The sequence below is a fragment of the Haemorhous mexicanus genome, chromosome 3 (assembly GCF_027477595.1).
Source record: "Haemorhous mexicanus isolate bHaeMex1 chromosome 3, bHaeMex1.pri, whole genome shotgun sequence".
Lineage (NCBI taxonomy): Eukaryota > Metazoa > Chordata > Aves > Passeriformes > Fringillidae > Haemorhous > Haemorhous mexicanus.
In genome coordinates, this window is record NC_082343.1 from 91,525,847 (window position 1) to 91,543,540 (window position 17,694).

The following is a 17,694-nucleotide window of genomic DNA, read 5'->3' on the forward strand; positions in this document are numbered from 1 at the left end:
AGAAATGTAAAAGTCACAGCAATGCTTACATGGTTATAGCTGAGAAATTGTATATTGGGAATGCCTGCAGGCCATGGTTAGAGTCATAGAATCAGCTACAGTAGAAAACACCTCCAAGTTCAAGTCCAACTGTTAATCCAGCTGTGCCAAGTCCTCCACTAAACCATGTCCCTCAGAGACACTTCTACACAACTTTAACGTACACCCAGGGTTGGTGACTCAGCTACTCCCCGGACAGCCTGTTCCCCTGCTTGAAAACTTTTTCCACAATTTTTTTTCCTAGAATCCCATCAAAAGCTTCCATGGTGCAACCTGAGCCTATTTCCTCATTTCCTGTTGTGTGTAACTTAGGATAAGACACCCATTCCCACACTGTTAACTGTGCTTTCAGGTAGTTCCAGGGGGTTATAAGGTCCCCCTGAGCCTTTATGTCACCAGGATAAACAATCAGTCCTCATGAGAATTGTGCTCCAGACCCTTCACCAGCTTCATTACTTCAGTACTTCTTATTATGTCGCAATTTCTTTCAAATGGAATAGTTATTCCAAACATTTTCTTACTTTCTTTTTCTTTTTCTTTTTCTTTTTCTTTTTCTTTTTCTTTTTCTTTTTCTTTTTCTTTTTCTTTTTCTTTTTCTTTTTCTTTTTCTTTTTCTTTTTCTTTTTCTTTTTCTTTTTCTTTTTCTTTCTTTCTCTTTTTTTTCCATAAAAGTCCCAGCTGGATTCTCATCTTCATGCTTTAGATGGACTGTTCATTATGAATTAAGGGTTTGTATTCTAAATGAGCACCATCCTGTTTGTCTTAGAAAATTGAAACCTCCTTCTTCATCTATTTGAAACCTCCTTCTTCATCTATTATTGAGTACAATTGTGGCAGCTAATCCAGAAGGGTGCTTGTACTGTTTTCCACATATATCAGTAAACAAATATTCTTTGTTCTTGTTCAGAGTATGCATGCTTAATGAAATACCAAAACAGCAAGATGTTCTGGTGCACTTCTTATCAATTACCCTGTGATTTCTCAATGTATAGAATTTTACAGAGCTCTGCTGCATTTTCTTCAGCTGTATTACCTTTCCAACATGCACATATTATGTGAGTTAAAAAAAAGCAAGAACAATGCTTGAAATAATTTTATTTTTAAAGAAACTTCTAACGTTAGGTGTTTTAAAAGAGTAATATTTTCTACATTTTCATACACTTTTCAGAAACAACCATTTATTCAGCGATAAATAGCTTATTTACATTTGTATTTTAACAATTATACTACCATGCACTTCCTTTTTAAATCAACTGGTTCTAAGAAACTGGTCCAATTTTTTCCCAGTAAGTTAACCTTGATATTACACTTTTAAAAATTGCATACTAAAGTTTTCAGTTAAAGTTAAAAAAAAAAAAAAAAAAAAAAAAACTACACCCAAATTAGTATTAATATCAAAAATTAAAATTTTTGCTGTTGCATCAACTTAGAGTTTTACATTCTTCTGGGCTTATGGTGAAAGTGAAATAGTCAAACCTATAATTAAGTGGGATATATAAAAAGTAAAAATAATTTTAAATTTTGTTTATTTAGAAGACAAGTAAATATTTGGTTTTTTTGTATCTTAATATCTTTAATAAAATATTTTGAGAAAAGGTAAGCTGTACATGCAAAAAGGTTCCCTCTGTCTCCTTCTTACTCCGGTTCTGATGCCTGATGTCCCATGTCTTTCTCTGATTCCGATGCCTGATTTCCCACCAGAAATTGATGCCTTGTGAAGGCTGACCTAGAACAGAGGTTAGATGAAGTTAAAGAATAAAGAAGGTATTTATTAAATGGATATACCATGGGCAGCACAAGAGCCCAGCCAGAGCTACACCCAAGATGAACCCAAAATGGTCACAAAATGGATGAGGAGTCACGAGGTTTCTCACTTTTCTAAGTTTTGGTCCATTAGCATACTGTTAATTGTCCAATTATAGCTTTAGCCCATGAAGTCCCATCCTTCTTGTTTTTCTCTCTTCAGTCCATTGTTCTTTATGCTCTTGGGCTTGAAATTTGGATTGGTTGTCCTTGGTCCCCAGCTAGAGAAGGAATTGTTTTGTCTTCCTACTCTGTGACTCTTCACAGAGCTTACCATCCCTTAATATGAAGCTCAGAAGTACACACTAAAGCAGCACAGAATCTGAAAAAAAAAAAAAAAAAGCTTAAATTAAGGCATAATTTCAAAACATTATTTTGAAATCATACAGTTACAAACAAATGGAATGAATTTCAGCAAGCACTTCATAACTAGGTTTTGTAAAAAGAGGACCCTGGCATCTGTTATTATGTTTGCAAATGGTGAAAAATGTTGAGGAATTCCTGAAAAATAAGTAATTTGTGAGAATATGCTGAATTGAAAGGGATCCGCAAGGACCATTGAGTCCAACTGCTGGCATTGCAGAGCACCATCCCAGAGTCACACTCTGTGCTCTAGAGCATTGTCCAAACACTTCTTGAACTCTGTCAGACTTAGTGCTGTCTCTACTTCCCTGCAGAGCCAGTTCCAGCCTTTCCACCATCTGGGTGGAGAATCTGGGAAAAGGGTCTTTTTGTAATGTCCAACCCAAACCTTCCTGGACACAACTTCAGGCCATTCCCTCAGATCCTGTCACTGTCACTGCAGAGAAGAGATCAGGGTCTGCCCCTCCTCTTCCCCTCATGAGGAAGTTGTGACTGGGATGAGATCTCCCTTCAGTATCCTCTTCTCCAGGCTGAACAGATCAAGAGAAATCAGACACACCTCGTGAGGCTTCCCCTCAAGGTCCTTCACCATCTTCCTTGCCCTCCTTTGGACACTCTCTAATATTTTAATACATGTATGTGTTTTGATTTTCCAGATATTAGCATTTTAATATTATTTCACATAGAATTGTTGTACCTCAGGACAAAAATAAAGAGATGACACTGTAGGTGAAAAAAGAAGAGTAGGGATCTTGCATATAAGTCTTGAAAAACCATGGTAATATATTTATCTGCCTGAGATGGCCAGTAGAAAATACTCTGTGGTGATCTACATCCAGCTCTCGCAGCACTCTTACAGTCTATTTCTTTCAGCCTGCAGGAAACACATTTCTCTGCAGCATTCCTCAATTCTTAATTTAACCCATTAACAGAAGATTATCAAAATCAGATTTTATAAAGATCTAAAAATGCTAATAAAGATTGTTGTGTCAGAGTTTATGTCCCTTCGTGCTCTTCCTCCTCTGAATCTTCAATTTTCTGTCTGTCTTACCTATTGTACTCTCTGATTTGGTTTATCCCTCCAGGATCCACCACTGTTTCCTCACATTTCTATTAGGTCTGCACTTCAAATTTGGGGGTTGTTTTTCATTTTTTAGTATTTTTGGGGGTGTTTTTGTTTGTTTGGGGTTTTTTTTGTTTTGGTAGAATTCCATGAGTAGAAGAACAAGCTACATCTTTAGTGTTGCAGAAAAAGAGGGAGAAAGAGAGAAGAGAATGGGGAGAAGAGAGAGAGGGTCAGTGGTCTAATAATGACACAATTGCAATCACACCAATAGGAAAAGAAAAATAATATATCACATTTGCATAAAAATTTCAGTCACAAATTATCTTTTTGTGTGGTTTATTGATGAGTTGCTGATCCCATCAATATGCTGCTGAAATCCAAAGCATGAAGAAAAGCTCTGACTTTGCACCAGCATCAAAAATTGTAATAGATTTAATACATAGGGCTAGTGAGTACAGTGTTCGCAATGCCATTAAAAAGTCTGAGCCTCCTGAAGTCTTATAGGCAAGCACCTTCAATATCCAGAAATAGAACTTCATTAAAGTAATAAGAGGGAAACTCCAGGAAGGCCAGAAAAATGCAAATTGCAAAAGATTGCCCTTAATAAGATCAAGCTCTCCCAGGGAGTGGAAATGAGACAGAAAAAGTTATAGCTAAGATTAAATATTTTTACAGCCTTACAAGATTAGAATGAAAGTCTTTAAATTTCCTCCTATCAGAGAGAAAAGCCTTTTTCTTCTCTCATATGAAATATGAGCTAACAGGTAAAGAGTGGTTAACCTCTACCATACCAAATACAGATTGAACCATAAAATCTAAAGTCATAATCTCTTAAAGTATTACTTCTCTAAGCTCACCGTATAGTCAACTTACTGCACAAATGATTGATATTTTATTACCTCATCCAAAATAATACTAAAATTAATTTTAACTCTGTATTAGGAAAATAGAGAAAGAGGGGAAAACAGTTCTTAACATTTGAATGTGAAGTATTAAGTTAGGATTTTATTGTAAGAATACTATTTCCTTTTCTCCTCTCTGTGCAAATGTTTCATAATGGAAATCTCTTCTTAACAGTCCTTTAGTGTGGAAAATCTATAATTAACCTGTGATTTTCAGGAAAAGGAGAAACACATTACTAAAATCTTGAGCTGGTTCTCTTAAAATCATGCTCTGATTTTCAAGACAAATTACAACAAAGACATTCTAAAGCAGAGAGGGAAAACCTGAGACTGGTTTTATAAAAATGAGGAGGGATGGTAATGCTCTTATCCTCAGTTTATCTAGTTTGTTTCTATTTTCACAGTTTCCTTTTCTCTCTCTATCTCTCTTCTTTCTAGGAAACTGCATGTTTTAAATGGTGGTAACCCTTGGCAAAATAAAATGCATCTCTTTTACTTCTTGTCCAACAACCTATTTCTAAATTTTTTAAGTAAAGTATCATTTTAAGAAAAAACCTCAGAAGTAATCTCTCATTGATTTTTCAATTAAATAATTTGGATTTCAAAAGAGCACTGGTACTTGACTTTTGGTGACTTATTTCTAAATTGTGTTATGCAACAACTTAATTAGACTGTTGGAAACAATTTGTGTTTTTCCCAGAAAGTATTGATTCTTATAACAAGCCATTCTGAGACCATAGGTAATACAGAAATTCCCTTGCAATCAGAAGCTGCTATGAATTTTTCATTTGTGGATGCAGCTAGCAGTAGGTGACCCTGATAAACAGACTGATCCAAGTTTTTAGTGTATGAACCAAGAGTGCTGAGATTTAGTTTCCAATACAGAGAACATATATCAAACATCTGAAACACTATTTTTCCCTTTGGTCTTAGAATAAATTCTAGAAAACTGGGCTGTGTCTAGTGCCTCAGAATCTGGGGACACTGGAATTTCTGTTTTGAGAAACCCAACCTGTCTGGTTTCAGGTAACCAATGTCCTTCCAGGAGCAGTGACACTGGGCTCAGAATGACCAAACTCTTGATAGAAATATGCTGAACATTTTCACAAAGACACGCACATTACCTGGGCATTAGCAAATGTCTAGAAGTATGAGATAAATACATGGGAAAGTTTTCACCATATTTTAAACTTCTGTTCTTATTGTTCTAATTAAAAAAGTAAAGATTGATGGCATATCTCTGAAAACAAGCACAGCCAAGCCACAAGAGTTGCAAATTCAGGTCAGTGGGGATACATGTTCTCATTCTTACAAATTACTTTTTTGTAATGTGATTTATTATAATGAAATGTTCTATAAATTTAAAGTAGGGATGAGTGAAAGTTTAAAAGAGGAGACTTGACATCAAATAATATTTTGAATCTCTGGGTGCTTCTAAGGATATTTCATTTGAAGTATGTTTGGAGCAGCATTTCTTCAACTTTCCCTTACTTTTGAGCCAGTTTGGCAAAAATGACACTTTGTGGTGATTGAAGTGTATGATGTGATAATGGTTGCATCCTTAAGATCTGAATTTGAGTGAGCTGTGATTTTAAGGGAGGAGATAGCTTAGTTTTATGGAAACCAGTAGTTGATCTTCTGAATTTTCTTACTTTATTTAAAAAGTCACCAGCTGAAACACCAGGTTCGTAATTCAAAAGCAAGATGTTATTTCTGTATGTCAGTACCTAGCCTATTCCTTTGCAATATCACAATTAATTCCCACAGCTCTCCTGTTACATGAGATCTAATAGCCTAATAGCAAACTGAAAGTTTTGGACAAGATTTTAGTGGGGCGTCCAGTTCCTGCCAGTGCTTTAGTTTAACAAGAATGTGTTCATGACCTTTCTCTAGTCATTGAACAATTGAGCTAAACTTCAACCCAGATACACCAACAAAAGGCTGATACTCAAATGTCTGTCATCAGCTGGATTAGTTATTTGGTTTATTTTGCACAAACAACCTAAGGCTGTTGTTTTCCATTAGTTTTCCTGCACTGTTCAGCACCTGTCATGCTGAAGATGATTTGATTGGCACATTTCCTAGTAAGCTCTCTAGGAGAGGAACAAAAGAAAGGTATAAACAGAATAAATGGCAGCAGTCAGGAAGCAGAGACTAAAACAGACTTGTCACCTATTATTAATTAGGTCTCCAACTGACTTTGTTTTGTTGTCATAAAATTATTGCTGGATTGGAGCAGTACCAGATCTTATTTTTTCCCTAAAATCCTTCATCTTTCCTTAGAAAAAATTTCCTTATTCATATCAGCAGCTTTTAAAATACTTTGACTGTAGCATTTGTTTATATTAATGATTGTTCTTAAATACCTTTTATGGTCTTCTAATGTTCATATTTGTTGTAGCATCTCATAAAATAACATTTTGAATTTACTAAAAAGTATAAATTCACAGAGATTTGGATTTGTTATTTAGTATTTTTCCTTTTTTTTCCTCCAAAAATAATACATGCATAATGTTTAACATTATCCATGCTCAAATGGAATATCTGTGTCAATACTAGTAAAAGCCATGTTGCGTGTTTACATGCCTCAGCATGTTATGGGTGGATCTCCACACAGAAAACCAACAAGATTTAAACTGGACTTTGAGAACTGTCTGTCCTGTCTGAGCAGTGATGGGAACAATTGATTACATTTTAAAGGCATAAGACAGAGTTCATTTCCATGTTAAATGTAACATGAAATCTAAAATAATTTTAAGAGAAACTTTTTACTATCATTAGCTGTGATTAAATTTGGAGAGACCAAAACGTTCACCAAAATATACATTTACAAGAAGTGTCATTTTAAAATTATCAGTATCAAATGCAGCAATAATTATGATTTTTTAGAAAAGAATCATTCTATGAAATGGTTGTGTATAGAGACCTGCAGTGCAAATAACAAGTGTTCCCATTTAAGATAATTTTCATTGTGGTTGTAAATTACAGTACAGTCCATTTAGAGTTATAAGTACACAGCAGGTCTAGATGCCAGCCATATTTTAAGCCAGAATTTGCACTGAATGAAAATGCAAGATTCTCTTTACTAATGGTGTGCTATTCAAATATTATGAAAATCTTAATTTTTTTGCGTATACTTTTTAAGTTTTTAATATAAAATAATTATTATAATGTAAAACAAAAACGCATTACAACTTACCTAATTTTACTTTTACCAGCTGTTTTAACTATGCTTTCTTGTTGTTTTGACTTATTAATTATTTAAAATCTCAGAGAGATTAGCAAATTAAAAATGTTCGTCTGTCCTGTAAGCCTTGCTTAACATTTGAATTAAATAAAACCTGGTTTATCCTTTATATTAGTTGATATATAATTTACAATAGCTTAGGTTACAAAAGATATAAGTGGTTTGAAAGAACAAATAAATATACAGCTCAGCATCTTTAACATAAAACTGTATAGGAAAAGGTATATAAATAAAAATAGAGAAATTTGAAGTCTTTAAAAATACTTAATGTGTTGCCTAATACTACCTCAACTTCTTTAGATAGGTAGTACTTAATATTAAGTTATTTACCCTACTTTTTCACAATTAGGTGTTCAATACAGGACACCACATAGGCTTTGTAACTTAGCTAGAGTAAAAAAAAGTCTTTTTTTTTTTGAATAAAATAATAGAAATTCATCAGTTAGTGATTCTAATAATAAGAATCAGTGACAAATTTTGGTGATTTTTAAATAGGAGTCTTATCAGAGCCAATCACTTGTAGTACTGTTTAGAAATTATATTTTTAATTGTAATTTTCATCACTTCTCAATCCATGTTTCACACATTTTTCCACATTATTCTTTTGTCACTTATTATAATCGTTCTTCCAATTAACATAAGTATTAATAACCATATAGCAAACCTCATGACACTCAGCCCCAGAGGTGTTTCTTTGCTGTGAATTAGGCAATCTGATTATTACAGAGTTATTAACTAATATTAGAGCCACCCATGTATGTCTTCTAGAGTAGCAACAACAGAGCTAATTGCAGATTTTCTTTGTGCCAGAAGTCAAATTTCCTTAATTTGTGGAGCAGCATGGTTAATACATTCACTCTTTCTACAACCTGTGAAGAGAAGGTAAATAATTCATTATCAGAAGACAGAAAAGTAGTGTGTTTGCTGGGACTTCACTAAGCATAGGTCTTGTTTTCACTCAGACTTCTATAGTAAAAAAAATGTGTTAAACCAAATGAAGATGAACAGATATCCTGGTTTTGCTTTGTTCTATTTTATTTTGTGTTTAAACAAGCTTGCTTATTTAGGGCATAAATGCAAGCAGACTTGCTCAATGAAAACAATGCCATAATGACAAATGGCAATCTAATTTTGTCACTTAATATGTATGATTATGCAAATTGCTAAATCAATAATAACTTAAAAGTAAAGGCCTAAAGTAGCAACTCAAAAAAGGCCCTTAAATTAAAAAAAGGCTGCATAAATATGGTTAGGATCTCAATATGGTTTAGAGCAATTGCAAATATGATTTCACAGATGCTTACGTTTTTATGTTCACATTTATTTCACAAGGTTAAATGAACTGCTGTTAGCACTAACAAAATGAAGTTGCATGAAGGTTTTCTGTAGGAACAAAAGCCCTGATTCCTACAGACAAGAATTTTGTGATGAGTTTTTTATAGAGGCTGGAGTACATCTCCAATTGTGTGCCAATGGTTTGTTGAACAATAGGTTCATCTTGTTTGGCCTTAATGGATAAAGGGCTGCACCCCAAGAAAAGGTCTGGCAGAAGAATTTGGAACACACAGAATAAAGAGATGTTTCTGTGTTTCCTTTTGTGTGTTTCTGCTTCCAGGTGAGGTATTTTTTGTTCTTTCTGTGAATTAAAAACTTTAAAATTCCCCCAAAAATTCTCCAACTCCATGGGTATCTTTAAAAATTAAATTGATTCATTTTTTTCTTTAGACATGGAAAACACATCTGGAGTATGTATCTGTATGATAAAAATATCTACCACCCTAGATATACACAGGACAGGCTTGACTTGTTCATAATTTAGACCTTTGTTGTGTGTGATGAACATTTTTCATTGCAGTTTCTGTTTACCAGATGTTCAGCTGCCATTTCCTAGTGAAGTAACATTGACTAAGGCTTAAGGAAATTATTAATTCTTCATTTACAGTTTTGGAGAAGGGAAACATGCAATTGCTCTTAAATGGCACTTTCTTACAACCACCAAGTTAATTGCATAAAGACAAGCTCACGGGCATATGTGGTTCAGGGTATGTATGCAAGGGATCAGTAATTTTTTACCCTTGCTGGTAAAATCCACTCTTCTTAAGCATATTGTGCTACATATTGCACAAGGGAGAGCTATCTACAAGGAATAACTGTAGTGTTGTTGATGCATTTATTGTGTTCTTTAGAGGACAAACAAAAGACAATTTGCAGGAACTTAAAGGTACCATTTATTTTAACCTGTCTCCAATGGATAGTAATACATAGTTACAGTAAATAAAAGGGGACAACATATAAATAAGTATCAAATGCTATTCCTTCAGCCTCTTGCTCGATCCACCACACACTTCCTTCTATGCTGCTTCCTGTCATTTATGTAAATGTTGGTGTAAACTATGTCCTGATTAACAATCCCAGTTCTCTCAGCTTTTTATCATCTGAGAGGTGCATCAATCTCTTAGTAATGTTACTGGCTGGACTTTTACCAATAGCTCCATATCTCTCTTGTGCTGGGCAGCCCCAACTGACACAGCACTTAAGGTGTGGCCTCCCCAGGGCTGAGTAGAGGGAAGGATCACCTCCCTAGATCTGCTGACAGTATTCCTCCCAGTGCAGCCCAGGATGCTCTTGTTCTTCTTGACCACAAGGGCATATTGCTGACTCTTGTCCAGCTTGGCGTCCACCAGGTCTCCCAGGTCCTTCTCTGTAAAGACTTGTAGCTGTAGAAACCCTTTTTATCTGCTTACATATTGTTTATTGCAACATTGCACTTTCAACTACAGTAAAACTACAGAGATGAAATATTGTGTGAGAATTTTTTGTTTTCTCTGCACATATGCATGATATACATAAATGTGAGTGAGGTTTTGTGCTTGATGTGACAATCCTCATGTAATGAAAAGTCTGAAAAGGACAGAATTCCAGCATTTGATTGACAGATAATTTTAGTGGAACTAGAAAAATACTGCTGCTATCTAAAAAAACTGTTGGGAAACCTCCTTCACTTCTCATTTTGCAATCTGTTTTTTGAAGAGTTTTTGGAAATAAGTTGTTATCTCACATTCCTAGTATATATATGAAAACCTAACCTGAAAATAGAACATTTTTAAGAAGTGTCTGATTGTTACTCATGGGTATGGATTAGTAGTGCCCATTTTTTCCCATTCGACACAGATAAATATGCAGAGAACTGAGATATTTGGGTGTGGCTATTATCACAGATCACAGAACATTCTGAGTTGAAAGGGTCATACAAGGATCATCAAATCCAACTCCAAAGCGAATAGTCCATATGGGAATAGAACCTTGGTGTTATTAGCAGCATGCTGTAAACAACTGAGCTAATCTCGGGGTCAATATGTAATAGGAAACACAAACACATGGACTAGTAATGTAATTTGTCTCAAATGTAGTTTTTTTTCTTTCTTTGGTACAATTCACATAAAATTTTTTTCTTTCCAAGTTCATCTCTCTGTATTAGATTTTAAAAGAACAAAATCTTTCTATCTCCTACCATAAAGGTTATTAATATTGGAAAAAACTCTAAGATCATCAAGTCAAACTGTCAGTGTAGCACCACCATGTTCACCACCAAAACATGTCCCCAAGTCCCACATCCACATGTTTTTTTTAACACTTACAAGGTGGTAACTCAACCACTACCCAAAGCACTCTGTTCCAAAGCTTGACTATTCTTTCAGTGAATAATTTTTTCCTAGTATACAACCTAAACCTCCCCAGGTGCAACTTCAGGCCATTTCTTCTTGTTTTTTCACTTCTTACCTGGGAGAAGAGGCTGATCCCCATCTTGCTACAACCTCCTTTCAGGCAGTGGAAGAGATGCATAAGGTCTCCCCCGTGCCTCCTTTCCTGCAGACCAAACAACCCCCGCTCCTTCATCCACTCCGTCCAGGACTCGTTTTCCAGACCCTTCATCAGTTTTGCTGTCCCTCTCTGGATTCAGTCTAGCACCTCAATATCCTTCATGAAGTGAGAGGCCCAGAACTGGATACAAAACTCCAGGTGTGGCTTCACCACAGAGGCCACAGTGCAGCCGAGTACAGAGCCGAGTACACAGCCGAGTACAGAGGGACAATCCCTGCCTGCTCCTGCTGGCCCCACTATTGCTGATACAGGCCAGGATGCCACCGGCCTTCCTGGCCACCTGGGCACACACTGGTCATGTTCAGCAGCTGTCAACCAACGCCCCCAGGCCTTTTCCATAAGGCAGCTTTCCAGCCACTCTTAAGCCAGCCTGTGGAACTGCCTGGGGGTGTTGGGCCCAAGGGCAGGAACCAACACTTGGCTCATTGAACCTCACACAACTGGTTTTGGCACATCAATCCAACTTGTCCAGATCCCTCTGAAAAGCCTTCCTTACCCTTCAGCAGACTAGCATTATCACAAAACTTGGTTTCATCTGCCCATGTTCCATGCCCTATCTTAACTCAGAAAGATACCCATCAATTTTATTTCCTGACTGTCAAAGTTTTTCTCAGCGAATTTAGAACATCCATGTCACAGAAATCATGGGTGTGTCCCAAGCAAATATAGCAGTGATGTTCATCAGCGTTAGCACAAAACAAGCAGAATGCAGCTGAGAAAATATAAATGACAAATATACTATGTACTAGTTGGTTGGTACAAAAATTGATTTGACCAGATATCATAGAATATACATATAAATAACTTCATTTGGAGTACTGGTATCAGTGGAGCCGTTCCATACTCCAGGACAATCATACTGAGTGTGACTATAAATTGTTGTTTTCATTTCTTTTCTGTTATCTTTGCTCCAATAAAATATTTCAAGTTTTTAATTGGTCAGGAGAGTGCAAGAGTATCATTACAGAAAGGTCTGGGTCAACTGTTCAATCTGGATTCCCTTCAGAATTCTGACTCTTAATTTATTATATTTTTTAGGTGTATTAGAAAATTTTAAAAATTCCTTTTGCTTTTAATATGAAGATCATAGTCCATATATCTTTGAAACATTATTGTCTCTGTTTCCAAATAACAAAAACCTGGGTATTTGCAGTCTCTAAACACCTGTAGATGCCACAATGCTGTTACATTACACATTTCATCATCATGCTGTGGCAATTTATTTATGTACTCAGGTTTTAAAAAACTCCTAAAGTTGTTTTGCTGTCTTTAGTAATAATACTTTTGTAATTGCATTAAAATACGAAGAGTAACAGATTGTTTATTTTCCTTACTGTATTACAGAGATACCAGTGTGATTGCTTGCCTGGATGGGAAGGAAGATTTTGTGAAAAGGAATCAAATGAATGCAATTCAGAGCCTTGTAGAAACAATGGCACCTGCATGGACCTTTTCAACAGCTATCAGTAAGCATTGCACCTCCTCACTCTATGATCATGTTCCAGGAAGGCCAGGCTTATGCATCCAGACATTACTTTGTTTCCCAGCTTGGGAAGGAAATGTTATTACACAAATGGGTAAACGACTTGTGCCATGGACACAGTGCTTCACTGTACTTTCATGTGAAGCTAGCAGATATATTAAATGGTATATGTAAAATTTAAAAAAGCAAAAGAAAAAAGTATGATTTAAAAAACATTTAGGAAGTAACTTAGTTTGGAATGGTACTTTTTCAAAGAAAATATGGTTTCTCTTTCTGTCATATTTGTCCTATAAACACAAGAGATGATTTAAAGAGTAAAAACAGTGGTAGTGGGCAGTTGGATGAAGAGTTTATATCATTGCTGCCACCTTGTGGCTAAAAATACAACAAAAGAGTAATTTACCTAAAATTTATATACGCTCGGACAAAGCATGAGGGTGTGACACTAACCATTTTTTTTTTAAACTTAAAGCCCAATCTTTATTTCATGCATTCATATATGGTTTAAAAATAATTTTATTTCAGTAGCATGAAGATTAAGATTCCATAAACAATCCAGTAATCTGTTTCTCGTCCATGAAGCCAGGGTTTGTCTTTATTATGACATCAAAACTTGAACAGTCCTGTAAATTCTTACTAGACACTGATGAGGCTGCATATACAGCTCAGAGTCATAGGTAGATGTGGTACATAGTCTAGTTGTTGTACAGGAATTATATTCCTGGTGCGACAGACAATAATCAGAAAGGAAACTAACCACAGTTGACAATGGAGAAATGATTTCCCAAATAGCTAAACATAACTAAGTCAAATAAAATAATACATATATTATTTTTTAAAATAATTTTATGTTCAGAACTTAAACAAAATTTTTTGTGATATCCTAGAGCTATATTTTTATGTGGTATAAAACTTCTCAGTTTGGTAAAATATTTTTATTCTAATAACAGAAAGTATAGCAATGTTGAGAAAACCTGTTAAAGTCCCTTTAATTTCTATTTTTCCACTTTTTAAAGCCTGTTGGAATATAAAAAAAAAAAAAAGTTAAATATTTTAAATTTTGTGGTTCTTATTTTTCTGATTCTTTTAGCTCTTTGCAGTTTACCACCCTCAAGAACAATTCTAGGTGAATGGATATTTTGCAGCCATGAAGCCTTACCTGTCCTTACATTTTCCCAATTTTCCCAGCCAGAAAACAAAATATGTACTGCAGAAGGTAACAGGGCTTCTTCTGATTTTACTCATAGCTGGGTCAACTACTTATGCACAAATCCAAGGACTTCCTATTTTTTATTGAGAACAAAAATGTTCAAGAAGTACTTTTTTCCTGATTTTGCAAATACAGAACTGTTACAGAAAATAGTTACAAGAAAATTGGTTTGAAATGTGAGCACCAGGCATATTTTTTCTCAGAGCTATTTGTCCTAGTTGACATAACAGAACAAGAAAATTATACATACCATTGAATCATCATATAAAAGGGGCAGGTTACACCAAACAAAACAACATCTTCCAAGGTAACTAGAGTTGAAAGTGACTCTGACACTTGGCAATACCAAGGAAAATTAGTGTAGCTCAATGTTTTATTTTTATATTATAAAGCAATTTCATTTCCATCGTTAGAGCTGTCCTTGTTTGTAGTCAGCGATGCTAAAAGATCATAATTACTCTTAATTTAAAAAAAAGTGTCGGCTTTTTTTTTACCTTTACCTTTACTTATACTTTTCTCTTAAAAGCTATATCAACAAGACAAAGTGTTTGTGTTATGGTAGGTAAGCAGTGGCAGTAATTGGTACCTGAACCTGAGGAATCCAATCATGTCTCTAAATTTAAATGTAATTTTTAAAACAAGATAACTGAATTATAGTTGCCTAACAGAAAAGATCATTGCAGTTCTTGAGCTGTGCCCAGGCATTGTTTTGGACAGGCATTAGTCTGGATCAAAGTCAGGCCAGCAAGTGATCTGAGAATGCACCAGTGATAGGCAATGAAGTTTTCTTGCCTGTGGTCATGTTTTGGCACTGTTCATTTTCCTGCTGTAAGTTGAGCTGCTGGCAGCAATACTTAGAGTATTCTGAATTTCTTTGAAATTTGCCACACCATGACTGATACTTAATACCACTTACGACTTAAATTACTGTAAGAGATAGATAAATTAAGCTTTCTTTTATGCTTTGATAATTTTCATTAGTTTATTTTCTCATAAATATTTGCAGGTCCAGCTGACAACATCAGTTACTTAAAATCTAAGTAATTTATCGTGCAACAGCTTAAAAAATATTATTTTTAATAGAAAGAATGTGAATATAATGAAAAATGAAACATTTCCCTACCAAATTCAAATGTGTGATAGAACAATAATTATACAAAACATAATTACTAATTTAATACTTCACTTTTGAGTTGATTTTCTTTATCTGGGGCTATTCATTGTTGAATCTTGAAATGAAAACTATCTGGCAAAACTGAAGTATCAACAAATCTGTCACACTGAGTATCTTTCTTTATGGATTCCATTATAGAAAAGTAAATCACATCACAATAGGAAAAAAAGGAAAATAAAGCTTTCTCAGATGCATATTTTTATTTTTAAAAATCGGCTAAGAAAGATTCTGAACCAGTAGTCAAGGTTGAATTGTTGGATGTGAATAGTTTTTATTATGTCCCCTTTCATTCTACTTAGTTTAGGTTCAGCTGATAAAATGAGAAATCTTTTTCTTCCTTCTCAGTTTCAGTTTGGCTCATGGCACATGGCAAATAAATTAATTTAGAAAAATTTCATGCATATATTTCCAGTGCCATGTGATTTTAATTCTCATGATAACATTAAATCTCAAACTATGGCTCTGAACATTTATGGACAGATTCATCTAGTATCAGCTGAATTCCTTATTTCTTCTCTATTGTATTGATAATTCTGAGGTTTAGCCCTAGTAACACTAAACCCTAATTAAAGGCCTTTTGTCTCCTTTGCTGTTACCAACTTTTGAGTGAAAATCTGCTCAACTTCTTGCCAAAAACCAGGAAACATTATTTTATGGATGAACTGGAGTTTCTAATGATGTAGAATAGTTTAAAACTTGTCCGTAATCATTATGATATTAGAACTTGGAGAATTAATCAGGTGTCTTTTCAAAGCTTTCAGTTCTTTCTGCATATTCACATGAATCCACACATTCATTTTGTCAATTCTTGTTGCTGAGTTTTTTATAAATAAAAAGGGTGCCTTGCTGCTGCTTTTCTGTTTATGACATGCAAATAGACTTCTCCAGACCAAACAGGAAATTAGACCTACCTAAGTATATTTTCTGTTTTAATTTTTTCTATCTTTTATGTTTTATGACAGGTTCAGTGTTTGCTTCAGTTGAGTACAGAAATGTTATCCTTTGTCAGCACTTGAATCCATCCACTAAGACACCTTTTTATTATCTCAGTGTAAACTGAAGTCCAATTCTTCATGCTATCTTATCCACTTTTGATATTTTATTTTTGCAATCAAGACCCCTTGCTATTTTTGTTTGGTTTTTTGTTTGTTTTGATTTGGAGACAGACATTTTTCCTACCTCCCCATTCTTATCCTTGATACTTTCTTTATTACATGTTTTCTTACATCCTGTTTGTGCAACTATATCACAGGCCTCTATTTACCCCTTCACAGTAATGGATATGATAACCTGGCTGTTATAAAATGCTGAAAGCTCTCCTTCCCACTAAGTTCTTCATGGAAAAAAGTTGGTAACTGCCAACATCACCTTAGAATTTAAAGCTCAAGTTCGTTATGCACTTTTGAGAAATTACTGCTAATGTGTGCAAAAAAAGTGGTCTGTATTTAAACTCTCTCCATTTAAACTCTTCTATACTTTATCCTGTCCTGTAGGAGGTCACTGTTTTCCTATCTCCCTTTAGATTCCAGCTGAAAGAATAATTTGGGATCATAGAAGAGGGTATTTTGCATGATTTCAGAACTCATCTCAAACTGTGCTAGTCTTCTTTATGTTAGTAACCAATGCTTCTTCAGTTAGTAACCCATGCCATGATCATCTTTCTTTCTCTTTACTTAGATAATGATTTATGCCAGCTGACAATTTGGATAACCAAGCTATCAACCAGAGTTAGATTTATCCTGCCTCCTTGTTTTTACTTTCTCAGTACATTTCCAAGTACAGCATCTTGCCCTACTGCTTCCCTCTTTACTCCTTAACATTTGAAGCCACATCTTTTCAGAATAGTAAAATATTTTTTCATTAGTGTAACCTGTGCTAAGCTCTCAAAAAAAAGACCAGTTTTAAGTCACTAGGATATATTCAGTGTCATGCATACTTACATTACAGTACTGTTACAGAAAATTAGCATACTGTTTTGCTTCTTTTTTCCCCTTCTGGAAAGAATTTATTTGGAAAAGCAAAGTCAAAATCAGCCACTGCATTTTTTCAGAAATATGCAAGAATTGCTCTGTGCCGAGTTGTGGAAGCAGGTGATTCCTAAGTTTGGGATGTGTAAATGTCTGAAAGATCTATAAGTAAAAGTATGCCTATTTACACAGTGCATTTTAAAGATATGTTCATGTCTAAATAAATGAGTTTTAAACTATCATAGAATTCTAACGGAAGTCACGATATGATTATAATTTTAATTTTGTGTTCAATGTGCATTCTGTTTTAATTCAATTCCTTTTAACTACTGCTATACCCTCCCTTAATTTTTTTCCCCCCCAAAAGCAAGAAGCAGCAGATGGGTATCACCTTGGTATTCAATGGTCCCAGATGCCAAATGCTTGAGTATTTTATTGCAAGCAACAACTCTTATTTGTCATTTTTTCAGGGTTCTTTGGCCAACTCTTCCTCTCTTGCTATAAGACATTTCCCAAAACATTCACCTGCTGCACTTCTGACTTATCTTTCATTCACAG

General features: G+C 34.8%; 1 protein-coding gene across 1 annotated transcript in view; it reads left to right on the forward strand.

The window, feature by feature from the left end:
* The window catches only part of EYS (eyes shut homolog), a 702,981-nt gene that overhangs the window by 241,063 nt on the left and 444,224 nt on the right, over positions 1-17,694 (forward strand). The window contains exon 21 of the mRNA XM_059842660.1: positions 12,647-12,768. Coding sequence (XP_059698643.1) covers positions 12,647-12,768 — 122 coding nt within the window. The remainder of the gene's footprint in view (positions 1-12,646; positions 12,769-17,694) is intronic.